The 12,388-nt window shown below is 34.6% G+C and overlaps 4 protein-coding genes across 6 annotated transcripts; 1 reads left to right on the forward strand and 3 right to left on the reverse strand.

The window, feature by feature from the left end:
• LOC131674085 (importin-13) lies at positions 1-5,934 on the reverse strand. Its single transcript, XM_058952587.1, has 11 exons — positions 5,700-5,934; positions 5,354-5,557; positions 5,124-5,288; positions 4,882-5,055; positions 4,559-4,812; positions 3,959-4,489; positions 3,649-3,889; positions 3,085-3,585; positions 2,610-3,018; positions 999-1,145; positions 1-892 (listed from the first exon to the last, which is right to left on the reverse strand). Exons 2-11 carry the CDS (start codon positions 5,492-5,494, stop codon positions 651-653), a joined length of 2,805 nt encoding a protein of 934 aa, XP_058808570.1. The 5' UTR covers positions 5,495-5,557; positions 5,700-5,934; the 3' UTR covers positions 1-650.
• Positions 1,190-2,084, reverse strand: LOC131674086 (dynein regulatory complex subunit 4). Its single transcript, XM_058952588.1, has one exon. It carries the CDS (start codon positions 2,073-2,075, stop codon positions 1,326-1,328), a length of 750 nt encoding a protein of 249 aa, XP_058808571.1. The 5' UTR covers positions 2,076-2,084; the 3' UTR covers positions 1,190-1,325.
• A 110-nt stretch (positions 5,935-6,044) lies between the features above and the next one.
• LOC131674092 (uncharacterized protein C1orf50 homolog) lies at positions 6,045-7,560 on the forward strand. The gene is made up of 4 exons (XM_058952598.1): positions 6,045-6,381; positions 6,571-6,683; positions 6,774-6,992; positions 7,097-7,560. The coding sequence occupies exons 1-4, from the start codon at positions 6,309-6,311 to the stop codon at positions 7,289-7,291; spliced, it is 600 nt and encodes a 199-aa protein (XP_058808581.1). The 5' UTR covers positions 6,045-6,308; the 3' UTR covers positions 7,292-7,560.
• Positions 7,561-7,670: 110 nt separating this feature from the next.
• Positions 7,671-12,024, reverse strand: LOC131674089 (dnaJ homolog subfamily C member 11). 3 transcript variants are annotated; one of them, XR_009302780.1, is made up of 10 exons: positions 11,670-12,024; positions 10,654-10,783; positions 10,327-10,585; positions 10,080-10,097; positions 9,687-10,000; positions 9,406-9,613; positions 8,760-9,327; positions 8,561-8,690; positions 8,125-8,488; positions 7,671-8,039 (listed from the first exon to the last, which is right to left on the reverse strand). XR_009302780.1 is itself a non-coding variant. In XM_058952593.1 (9 exons), the coding sequence occupies exons 1-9, from the start codon at positions 11,754-11,756 to the stop codon at positions 8,466-8,468; spliced, it is 1,737 nt and encodes a 578-aa protein (XP_058808576.1). In that variant the 5' UTR covers positions 11,757-12,024; the 3' UTR covers positions 7,671-8,465. The 3 variants fall into 3 exon arrangements, 2 of the variants coding, with proteins under 2 accessions (XP_058808576.1, XP_058808577.1); XM_058952593.1 differs by having other exon boundaries at positions 7,671-8,488; XM_058952594.1 differs by lacking the exon at positions 10,080-10,097 and having other exon boundaries at positions 7,673-8,488.
• Between the last annotated feature and the right edge of the window lie 364 nt (positions 12,025-12,388).

Consider the following 12,388-nt stretch of genomic DNA (forward strand, 5'->3'; position numbering starts at 1 on the left):
CTGCATTTTATACAGAAAAATGTGGAAGCGATTGTTTGTACAGCGCATAATAATCAATTATAATGTTTATTTAATTTTTAATGCTCTGTAAAAATTCTTATATTTTTTGATAAAAATCATTGCATCACTCTGGCTTACAATAATACTTTTACAGGAACAAGAAAATATGTTAACTGTTCATGGCTGACTATGTTACAATTCATTAATTAATTTCTTTTATTTCATTATTATACATATTGTGGTCTTTTTGACTCATGGTTACTCGTCTGTTTTCGCTTGCGACATGTAAAAAATCAGAAATCGCGATGACTGAAATGTTGAAATAACAATTGAAATGACTAAAGAATTACAGTGGATTGCTTCTGAGAATTGGCCAAATAAGTGTATTCAATATATAGCATACAGCTAAATTATAACGAAGAGCAAAGCAATCGAAAAAAATTCAGTCTTAGCCAAGAAGAATTGAAATTCGCCGAAAAGGTCATAAAGTTTAAAAACACTTGTTCTAGCACTATAGCTCTAAACGTTAGTAGGTACTACTCATTAATCTATAATATCTGTTGAAACATCCTCGGGAATGTTAGCAAAACCTTTTGCCCACTTGGATTGATTGAATCGAACTTGCTTGCGGATTACTCTGCAACTTGGATTCAGAGCGCTTGACGACAGTGAAGACTAAACTCGCGCAATCTTTCAAAGATCAGCCGCTTATTCGTGCGCTCGCGTAAAATATCTCGGGTGAAACTATCAATTTTTTCCTGTGGCACCAGCGGCGCACTGCTGTCTGCCAGTGCATTTCGCAGCCATTGAGCCGTCCAGTCGAGGCACGTTTTGTTCAGCGCGAGCAACACTTCTGCGTGCGGCTCCAAGTTGTTTCGCGGCACTGCGCCGGCTGCAAAATAAAGTTACTATTCAGCATGAGCACTCCGAGAAATTATCAGCTTTTATTAACAGCATACTGATCGACAGCTGCTGTCATTTTGATTTGCGATGCTTACCCACGCATTGCAGAATTACGCAAACTAAATCCTGCCCGATCGGTTGAATGAACGTCTGCAGATGCGGGCTTTGAGTGATTGCGTGAGTTAAAAAACTGCCGGCTGCTCTTATAGCTCCAGCTTCTGGCAAACACAAACAGGCTATTCCTAGAAACATTAAAAATCAATTTTAAGTTATTGAGATGCGCGAGTTGCACTGGAAGACCATTATTTTTCGCTCATTTACGTTATCCGATTATTCAACAAGTTCGAGTGATCGTGTACCTTATTTACACGTTTTACACCAAGTCTATAAAAAATTGACAATATCCTATTTGTGCGCGACACTTAAGTCTTCAAATCTTTCAACTGGCCAATCATCTTCATTTCATTTTTCTTGACCAAGCTGAATTTTTTTTTCAAATTATCAATAACCGACAGATTGTTAAGAAGAATATTGTTATAGAAAGACTTCAATTCTTCGAAAGCCCTCTCATGTTCTTTTATCAACGTGCTCGCGTGTTCGTTCTTGCGCTCTTCAACCTCCATTATCTCCATGTTATGCCTCAGCGAAAACTGCTCTCGGTACGCCATCAGCTTGTCGTCGTACTTTCTCTGAATGTCGACGACATCCTGCTTGAACTCGTCCTTCATTTTTTCCAGAGTTTTGCGATGCTGCAGCTTGATCGCCTGACACTGATTCAAGCTCGCAAGATTCATTTCGTTTAGCAGCTTGACATTCTCGTTGTTCTGCCTGACGATCTCGGCTTTCTTTTGAAGAAACTGATTTTGAAATTTTTTCAATGACACCATGTTCTCGATATTAATGTTCGCCGTTTCATTTTGATACGTGTGCACCAGGTGCGTCAGCTTTTTCCGCGTTTGCAAGGACTCTTGCTCGAATTTTTTGGAGAAGTCTTGCGCTTCCTTTCTCAAAATTCTGTTGGTCGTTCGTGACTCGTTCAGCTGCTGCTTCGAGATATCCCAAAAGGTTTGAATTTTGTCACGCTCGATCTGGAAAAAGTTTCTCTCCTCTCTCTCACGCTCCATTTCCTCGAGCAATTTTGCCGAGTACACTTCCAGCTGCTCCTTAGTCATTTTCGTTATGTCTATGTTGTTTTGCTTATTCGCAGACGACCCACCCGGTTTGTTTGACATTTTTTATTATTTTTTAGTTTAATTTATTTTAAAATTTAGATTGGCTTCGTAGAGTTCACTGCGCAACGTAGTGTGGCGTACTGACGCTGCTAATTTACCGAATGACTTTGTACGCTTGACGACGCCTACCGCCGTTGCTTAGTTACCGAATCAACAAAATCGAGTGAATCACTCAGTTTCTCATAATTACCATGAAGCCGTAAGAGTCACTGACATTAATAAAATCGGTTTGAAGTTTTTATTTTTAGTAAAGGATAGGATTATTCACGTTTAATTATTTGTCTCTAAAGATTTTTTCTAGGCTTACGGTAGATAAAAAATATTATATTTAACTGCTGCGCATTGTATTACATTTGTTATTTTGGCTTTACATTTCGACTATTCATCGATAACTGCGGACACGTTTTAATATTCCAATAAAGATTTTTATTGTCGGATAATGTCAAAACTATCGATCTTAAAATGCACTCTTACCGCAATTCAACATCTCAGGCACTTGATCAGGCACCTGCAGTAGCAATCTTGCATTCTTTTTGCAAACCTGCGCCAGCAGATTCATATAGGTCTCCAATAGATCTGACAATTCGGACAAGTTACCGCTGATTTGTCGACAGGCAGCAACACCACCGAGTGTCAAAGCACTAATCTCGCTGAAAAGAGGTCCGATGACGTTGTTCGGATCGCGACCATAAACTAAAACTAATTGTTTGAGGAAGCTTAATGCTGCTGGATGTGGTCGAATTTTGTAAGATGCACTGAGAATCGCCAAGAGGGGCAGAGCTTCGCTCTCAGGATTAACAAGAGAGGTAATTGATTTTTGAGCGCAAGTGTGCATCGCTTCCAACGTCATGTCGTTCCTACTCCACTCTGGATGGTTTACAATCTAATGAAAACAAGTCATTTAATGTTATCTAAATTAAAATAATAAGCCACGTACGAAACCACGTACCCCTTCAAAAATCGGCAGCAATGCTTTCAACACGGCGTTACCAATGTTCCCTTCGAGTGTTGTAAAAAACATAGTAATCATTTTCAGTTGATTAGCCACGGCAACTTGCACCTCGTTAACTGGCAACTGTAGCAGATGTCTCAACCTCATCACGCACAATCCCAGTGTAGTCTCCAAATATGACAACTGTTCTTCAGTCGTTCTCAACGAATTCAACAACTTGCCAGCCGCATACATCAATCTCAAACCTTCTCCACCGCCAGGTGTAACGTTGGGTAAAGTTCGACCAATCGTTTCGAGAATTGAAGGTGCTAATGGAGCGAGAAACTGATTACATTCGCGGGCTATATCCTTAAGAGCCATACTAGCTGCCGGTGCCGTTATAGGACCATTTGTTAAACCAATTGCTACCAAACGAAGCGAACGTTCGAGCCATGGATCTGGATGGGCTCCTATCCATTCAGCATAATTGCCTACCGCTGAACATGCGCATGCTAGCACCTATTTGTCAAACAGATGCATGTTAGAATTGCTTGAATAGAATGGATGATGAAATGTACTCACTTCTCTTGGATATATTTCATAGGGTACGTGTGAGAGCATCAAATCCATAATTCCAGCGACGTAATTTGATTGCTGTGGGCCCGCGCTATCGCAAATAGCCTTAAAGGCATGAATCGTCGACTCGACTTCGGTCCACTTGGACACATCGTTATGAGTCTGGCTCAACCTCTGACCAAGTAATATCATCAGATCTTTGTGGAGTACATTGAAGCAGTAGATTAGAGAATCTGCGGCATCTTGCCTACAAAATTATATAATATTATAAGATGAAACACTTTAATTATACCAATTGAGATGACTTTTTCATTACCTGTAACACCTGAGTAACTCGCGCTCATCTGGTGTACCAGCTTCACTTGGCGACGAAGGCAACGTAGCTTTTTTCAACAAAGCTTGCGCTAATCGCATGTAAATAGGCTTCAGAGAAATAACTGCCTGTTTCTCGACCTCCGGCTCGTCCAGAGTTGTAATATCATCCTGCAAAGCATACCAAAAGCCGAAAGGTATGCAACTTGACTTCTCATCGACAGGATATCGTCCATCCTGCTCGGAGCATTGTAATAAGAATTCCGTTAGTTGTTGAGAAGTCCATTTATGCTGTTCTCTCGTAGGATCATTGGAGGCTAATGCTAACAGAATCGTTCGGCTATGAGCTTCGCCCAAAGCGGTTAAAAGTTCGTAGTAATACTTGGCACCGTGCTCCTTAACAATACAGATCAATGTCTTGGTCCATTCCCAGAATAGTTGGGGGCGCTTGTACAGCTCAGTATGGGTAACCACCATCTTCAAACAGTCTTGTACCACTTCCCAGCCACGAGCTGCGTAATCGTCGGTGTCGTCCCTGACAGGCGAAAAATCCTTTTATTAATATTGCTTAGATTAGAATGCAATGTGTATAAGTTTGTTACACCTGTTAGGTAAGTAGCGAGTTGCTGCAATGAGTAAATGGGGAAACAACTGTCCAATTATATCTAAGGGAAATTGTCCAAGTTTCATCCACGAAAGTACACACTCAACACCAGATAGATATAATGCACGACTATTGTCGTCGTTCATTTGACTGCAAGATATAAAGATCTGTTGAAGGATCCAGACTGTCTTTGAAAAATTAACGATGATGCTGTCTCTTATTTTGAATTGTTTGATGTTTTCTCGCTTCGCAATCTGCAAGATGAAAACATATTGCTGTTTATTGTTAAACTTTAGTTAAAAATTATACTATTATTAAATTACCGTTTGAGTCAGAGTATAGTTATTCATTTCTTTTGGAACTGCCTCCAGCACTCGTACAAGTAAGTTTACAGTGGTAGGTATATTGTAAGGTAAAATTTCATTCAGCCCCTCCACTAAATATTTGTCTTTATTTTCACTATGTAACATTATATAATGACACATAAAAGCAGCTAACTGGAAGTTTGAAAAATATTAGTTAAAAAATATGAATTCAAAGTATTTTTTAAAATTAATTTACTCACTGCTTGACACAGCTTTTCTAATACCAATTTAGAAGTCCCAGAATTCTTGAGAACTTCTAATATTTTTGCTTGTAAAGCTAAATACTCTGTTTTTGGCACTTCACTCCATTGTTTTGAAATTTTTAAATGTAGTGTATTAGCAGCGAAAAATTGTATCTCTGCTGACTGTAACAATATATATATGTATAAGTATTTTCATTGTATTGTTCACTTCAAGCTGTATTTCTTGCCTTTGATGAATCCAACAATTGCCATAGAAAAGACCAGGCCTCTGGCGAATTTTGAACCTGTAGTAGCCAAGTGTGAGCTTCATTGTCACCTGAGGCATAAAATCTTTTTACTGCATTTTCTACTGCTGTTGCATTATCCATTACCACGTATTTGTTGAAACTCTTTTTAGTAAATAACAACTCCCTTGCATTAAAATCTAATATCTGAAAAAAGGGTATGTGATTAAAATACCTTTGATTACTTTCTATTGTCAATAGAAGAAAGTAAATTTTATGAACTTTTATTGATTTGAGCAACAATGTATGGTAGTGGTAATATTAAATAATAAATTATGCAAGGACTTACCAGAAATTAGTAAAAGTTTGCACAATTCATGCATAACATAATTCTTTTTACACGTTTAACAAATGGAAAAATATTTATACAAATTAATATTCTTTAATCATTCCTAACACCTTATATGTCACTTTTTTAGTCCCACATGCACACCAATTTGATAGATCAAATATCAAAGCGGAAATCTTGAAAAAGTTCTTAAAAATTCCACAAATATACTTTTCAGAACTACTTTTCCATTGGCGCTTAGAGTGTTCGCTCGATTATCTATGTAGATGGCGCATCCAGATTTTCAGGTTAAGCCGATCATCTGGATTTGGAATGTGATGCATGCTGTATGTATGTAGTACATGCAATACTTTCGGCATTGCAGTACAATGTCAAGTGTTAGTAGATTGTTAAAATCAGCTTTCTTTTGATGATTTTTGCAGACTTTCCAACAATTTAATAGCATCCCTTAGAATATTACATCATTCGCCAACACACGTCATAAATTTTTACATAATTGATCAGAAGTATCGATACAAAGTAATAGGACATTAACGTCTAAAATTTCAGATGTATTCTTATTTTTATTTTCATTTCAATCATACGTCGTTAACATAAGAGATTTTATCAATGGTATTCAACACCTTAAAACGTTCTCTGAACACATCTGCAATGGACCCTATTGAATCTATTCCAAATAAAGGTTTGTTGGTGTTAATGACATTTTATTTAAAATAACATGAAAAATTAATAATTGTGTAATTTTCTTTGTATTCATTAGTGTGATGATTTATTTTATTTAAAATGTAATAATTTAGTAAATTATTGTATTAACCTACATTTTTATTTGATTTACAAGAAAGTAGTAACCATTGACTATATCTTATTCTAGTTGCCCTTGTGGAGAGAAATATTGCACCCCAAGGTATGAAACTTGTTGATGCAAAAGCTGTGGCTAAAAGAGCTCCTAATGATTTAGTAGAATTAGCAATGGAAATTCAAATGGTATATTTTTTATTTATTTATTTTCTTTTATAAATCCATCGTATTATTCCACTTAATCACATTAATTAACATTTTTTATCATTTCTACAGGCTGATAATTATGTAAAAGCAAATGCATGTAGCAAACTACAAATGATTGCAGAACAAATGCGATTTTTGCAACAACAAGCTGAACGAGTTTTACTTGAAGCTAAACAAGAAAAAACACTTCATCATGCAGCTTGCAACTTTGTCAAACACCCAGGAAAAATTTATCACCTTTATCAGCGAGAGTCTGGTCAAATCTATTTTTCTATGCTTAGTCCAGAGGTAATTTTACTAATACTTCTCATGTAGAAAATATGATGATATAAAAACTTGTATATTTTAGATAATTTTATTTGATTATGGTATCATATGTGATATTGTTACAGGAATGGGGTAACTCTGCTCCACAACAGACTTACAAAGGCTCATACAGACTAGAACATGATTATTCATGGACTCCACTTTCTAAAATTGATATTAAAAATAAAGACCTTGAAATACTAAACAAGCTTTACCAAAGTGCTGAGAATTCAACAAATCCAACTTTAATAGAATATATGAGTATAGATTATAGTAGTTGATGCTAAAAAATATTTAGATACTTTTTTAAGAAATGACAAATGACCTTTCGATAAGAAACGTTTATCTGTGAATTACTAAATTAAATTAGTTGAATAGGTACTTAATTGTTAATTATATATTAGACAATAAAAACGATAGATATATTTGGCACTTGATTCAATTTAAAAATGTAAAATATGTATAGACATGATTTTCTTCAATCAAGATTATGTAATATAATGATATCTTATATCTTAGAATAAAATATATCAAAGAGAGAAGTGACAAAGCGTTTTTATGTTTACATTTTGTAGATATAATAACATACTTCATGTGTAATTTGTCAATAAACTTGTCAAATTATTTTTTAAAGAAAATTTATTTTTTTTTCTATTAATAACAAAGCTATAAATCATACTCCAGCATGATATAACAGAGACTATAGTTCACTTGAGTAGTTTGGTCTGCTTTTAACAGCAGAAACAAATTAATGTACATGAGTCTGTATGATATTCTATTCTCTGTACAGTCTAGATTGTGATTTTTACATGTAATAAAGCCAAGTATAGTGAAAATAATGCCATCTTTTTTTATCTATAATCATTTTATAAAATCAAGAATGATTTTTGAAAATATATTATACAGTATTTTCAATGTTTCATTATTTTCTTATTTATGATTGTTATATCTATCTTCATCCTTTTTTTCATTAATTTTGAATGACAGGTAATTTCAGAAAAACAATTATCATCTGTTTAATCAGTCAGGCTGAAAAGTTTGAAATTGTAAGTATATTATATAGGTTTTTCATGCATTTCAAAAATATATTTTGCTCATCAACAGATAAAATAACCTTCTCAACTTTCACAACAATCCAAATTCACTATTATGATCTTTTAACATAACACCAGTCTATTTTTGAAAAAATAATCAGATTAAAAATTATATACAATTATTTTGGCAGTATAGAGGATTATGCTTTAATTCATAAAGTGTCATATATAGTTTTTTTCTGCCATCAAGTATTGTATATACAAATAACGCGTCTAATGAATAACCAACTTTCATTAACAATTGCTTCTTTCGTAAATAAGTCACACTTGGAAAAGGCATCAATTTTCATTAATTCCTTTTCCATGGTATGTAAACCAAGCTGTCAGGGCGGCCTTTGAGTTCTCGAACAGGTCGTCTATGTCATGTGGTATTTACACGATGAGCTAGAAACAAAAACAGTTTTATTTGTAAAACAAAAAATGTTACACCTACAAGAAGATTATTGTAATACTAACATGATTTCGGTATCCTTAGAGGTTCATTGTCTTTCAATAAACATTCATGCGTTTGCATGTGGAATAGATATTGTAATAATAATTGTTTATCTTCACCAGGACATGGGTCGTAAAAGCCAGGTAGCTGACTCTGAAAATATATACAAAATATATTAAAAATGAAATATTATGGTACATTTTTCTCGTGAAAGCTATTAACCTTAGACGCGTTATGCAGAACGAGTTTTGAGTCTTTGACCAGACATTGTAGAGGTATAGTCACATCAATGATTTCATCTTTATGACCATCTACAGTATCTTCACTAACATTTCCCCTATCCTGCGGATAAACGAAACGTCCATACATCGCCTTGGTAATAATCAATCCTCTCTTAGCTTCTTCCTCAGCTCTAATCCTACTAAATGTAGCCTTCATCAACTCTACTGCTGCTTTGGCTTCCTTCTGTTTCTCCTGCTTAATTCTTTTGTTTGCCTCTCTCTGTTTCTCTTTATCGCGTTGCTTACGTTCTCTTTTTATCGGGTCAACAATAAAGTTCTTTAATAAAACCCAACTAATAAGAGGTGCGACTGTCGCGTAAAATACCGGGGCAGGGAAAAGTTCATCGCTCAAACGGATAGGGAAGGTGTATGATTGATAGGCACGCTTCAGTTTCATACGTAAATATACACCGGTCGGAGCTCCCAAATGCACCATCGCAGAAACCGTTGTATGCTGTGAAAGCTTCTTCTCAGCGCCGTACTCTGCGAACCAGCCGAAAGTACTGAACCTGCAATTATGAAACGCAAGAAATTATTATTTATTGTGCTTTATTGAATGGTAGACTTCAAGTTAACATAGTATTTACTTGAGATAGCCCTTAAGCTCCATTTGCCGTTCTTCTAGTCTGTGTGTGTAACTCAAACTAATGTATGATTGCATGAGAGAAAATTCTATTGTGCAGGCAGTGTTTGATTCTGGAGTATTTCTTACAACAGTTGTACTCATTCCACTTTGAATTCCTAATTTGTATGTAAGATGACCAACAGTATGTGTATCCAGTTGCATTGTCAAAGCTAAATCATAGAAATTATTAGTTTTGAACAAATTTAACTTTAATTTAATGAAAATAAAAATGGAATCACTCACTCCCGATCAATCCAGGCCTTATTTCATTAGAGTTGAAATGTAACACAGTGCCACCAGTAAAAAATATCCTTTTAGTTAACGTTCTGTAGCCTCTAAAAGCTAATGTTGGACCACTGCCTGCACCAACTTCAACTTCAAACCAACCTCTAGGTGACACAAGATGTCTAACTGAAAAATTGACTGAACCAGAGCCTACACCATTTTTCAAATTTAATTCTCCTCCAAGCACTGCAGTATCTTTTAGTGTTAAAGGGGCTTCTATAGATTGTGAGAATGCCATTCCACTAACTTCAACAGAACTGAATATGCTAGGCCTATAAATGATTTGATATTAATTATATACATTAGAAAATTTAAATTGTAATCTAATACTAAAAATAATAAGAGTCAAACCTAGCAGTTGCTATCCTACTGTAGGTATGCAACAAGAAACATTTATTATCAACATTTTGAATAATTTTAACCCTTATAAAATATATTAATTAGTATTTATAGTGAATTCAAAATGTAGCATTTAGAAATTTTAAGAAAATTAGTTTTTCTAACAATAACAAAATTTCAAAATAAAATGGAATGACTTGACTTTAAATTCTTTTACTGAATTAATCAGATCTTGAAGTTTAATATTAAAAATACAAACCTAAGGGATCCATAAATTTCATCGTATTCATCTGTGTATCTATTAAATAATTCTGTAGCATCAATTCTAACTGTAAGATTTCCTCTTGGATTAGTACGCATTAAAAGCCTCTTTTCTTCCTCCTCTTTCGCAAGCCTCTCATATTCTTCTCGTAACTCTTGAGGTGTTTTTGTGCGCAATGCAATCTCCCATCCTTCTGTATCCAATCCCTTGACACCCAGGGAATCATATATAGCTCTTTTATGAGGATCATTGAGTACTAAAATAATGAAAGTCATTAATTACTTCATAATTTAATTATTTTATAACATAAAACTTATTAAATACCTTCATAAGCTTTGTTTGTTCGATTAAACAGAATTTCAGCATCCTTTTTTAGTGCAGGGTCACTGTGTTTGTCAGGGTGATACAACTTACTTAGCCTTCTGTATGCATTACTAATTTCTTCAGGTGTTGCCTGTAAAGCCAATATTGTATTGTTAATAAAAATTGTGATGAAAAACGATTAATAAATTAATATTTTTATAACTTAATAAAATTGTTCCAAAATATGTAAGATTTTGAAATATTTACATCATTTATTTAAATAAAATTTGATCACTTTTTATTTAGAGTACTTTGTAATTTATGTAAAAATATATCTAAAAATTTTTTGACTCAAAAAGATTTGTAAAGAAGAGCTACAAGTATAATTTACTTGATTTAAAATAAAATTTTGATCAACTGTTAATTTTAATTATAGTAATTACTACGATTTTATTAATTATACTAAAAAGTAATGTAATAATTAAGAATAAGATTCATGGCGAATTGACAACTGATTGAAGGAAAAATGTTTATCTAACGAAAAATAAGTAAATGACTGAAAAAGAAAATTTTTTATCGGCGATAGGAATAATAGCACTGATATGCGATGTACAGGTCAGATAAACATGGAAGAATAACTAAAAATTATTTTAAAGAACATAACAAATCAAATAGAAAGTTATTGTCGACTAAAAAATTAGAACAACAAAAGTGAAAGAAAAAAATACAAGCCGGCAATGCGGACAGTGAATGAGGATAGGCGTTGTTACGTCAGCAGCTGCCGCCACCACGAAAGGGACATTAGCAAAAACGGATCACTTATATGGAGAGCGTAGTCACGTGGAACTACAGCAAAAGCACAGCAAAGAGATCGATGATGATGGAGAAGATGCCGACGATTGACCTTCTGTCACATATCTTTCAAAAATTAATATAGTCAACGTCAAGATACATCGATCAATTGCGAAAACGATGTACAAATGAACAATTTTCAGTCACGAATAAAAACTCAATAGTCATCAAGCTTTTTCACTCACATTTCTCGGAATGTTGAGGAAAGTGTAGTAATCCTCCTCAAAGCCTCTTTCACTATCCTCTTCGTCCATGGCCTCGTGTTCGGCCATACGTAATCAATCCCCCACAAAAAAACTCGCACACCCGGTGAACACACTCCTGGAGATGACGTTCAAATGAAACTACCTATTTCAACCCTTTTAGTCACTCTCTCGTTTAAGTAGATTACTGAGAACTTTAAAGACGGATAAATCAGAAATGAAAGGCAGCTGGATCTATGACAACCTCTTCCTCGTCGGGAGCAGGACCATGAAGTTCTTCTGCTCCGCGCGCGCTCTACTTGGATCACCAACACTTCACACACATGCATGCGCCGCAGAAAACCGTATCTGTTTCGTTTTTACAGGTTACGTTACGAAAATGAGCAAGACGATTTAGTACTCCTTTTTGCCGAATGATGGCAGTAATTGTATTTACGGAAAGCTTTTTTATGTGGAATTAGAATGAAGGTGAAGCTATGCAGGGGAAATTTCATCCGTTATATTTATAATTTAGAATTAATATTAATAAAATAAACCAATATTAGAATGAAAAATTAAAAGTAATTATCAATAGTCTGAACATGTTTTTATTAAATGTAGCCTAAAGACAATTTTGGATTTAACGGTCTTTTTTTGCACTATGCAGTTCTATAATTTACAATATCATTTTCATCAGTTCTGAGAAAGGGATTGCATTTTCG

Source organism: Phymastichus coffea, unplaced genomic scaffold, assembly GCF_024137745.1.
Source record: "Phymastichus coffea isolate CEN01 unplaced genomic scaffold, Cenicafe_Pcof_1.1 PCOF00211, whole genome shotgun sequence".
Lineage (NCBI taxonomy): Eukaryota > Metazoa > Arthropoda > Insecta > Hymenoptera > Eulophidae > Phymastichus > Phymastichus coffea.

Coding starts and splice junctions, on each gene's coding strand:
- LOC131674085 (XM_058952587.1), bottom strand. CDS start 5,494: ATGGATAATGCAACAGCAGTAGAAAATGCAGTAAAAAGATTTTATGCC. Junction 5,056..5,123: donor TAGAAAAGCTGTGTCAAGCA/GTGAGTAAATTA, acceptor TCAAACTTCCAG/TTAGCTGCTTTTATGTGTCA. Junction 4,490..4,558: donor ACTCGCTACTTACCTAACAG/GTGTAACAAACT, acceptor TTCGCCTGTCAG/GGACGACACCGACGATTACG.
- LOC131674092 (XM_058952598.1), top strand. CDS start 6,309: ATGGTATTCAACACCTTAAAACGTTCTCTGAACACATCTGCAATGGAC. Junction 6,684..6,773: donor TAGCAATGGAAATTCAAATG/GTATATTTTTTA, acceptor TCATTTCTACAG/GCTGATAATTATGTAAAAGC. Junction 6,993..7,096: donor TTTCTATGCTTAGTCCAGAG/GTAATTTTACTA, acceptor ATATTGTTACAG/GAATGGGGTAACTCTGCTCC.
- LOC131674086 (XM_058952588.1), bottom strand. CDS start 2,075: ATGACTAAGGAGCAGCTGGAAGTGTACTCGGCAAAATTGCTCGAGGAA.
- LOC131674089 (XM_058952593.1), bottom strand. CDS start 11,756: ATGGCCGAACACGAGGCCATGGACGAAGAGGATAGTGAAAGAGGCTTT. Junction 10,784..11,669: donor TCCTCAACATTCCGAGAAAT/GTGAGTGAAAAA, acceptor TTGGCTTTACAG/GCAACACCTGAAGAAATTAG. Junction 9,614..9,686: donor AAGGCCTGGATTGATCGGGA/GTGAGTGATTCC, acceptor TCTATGATTTAG/CTTTGACAATGCAACTGGAT.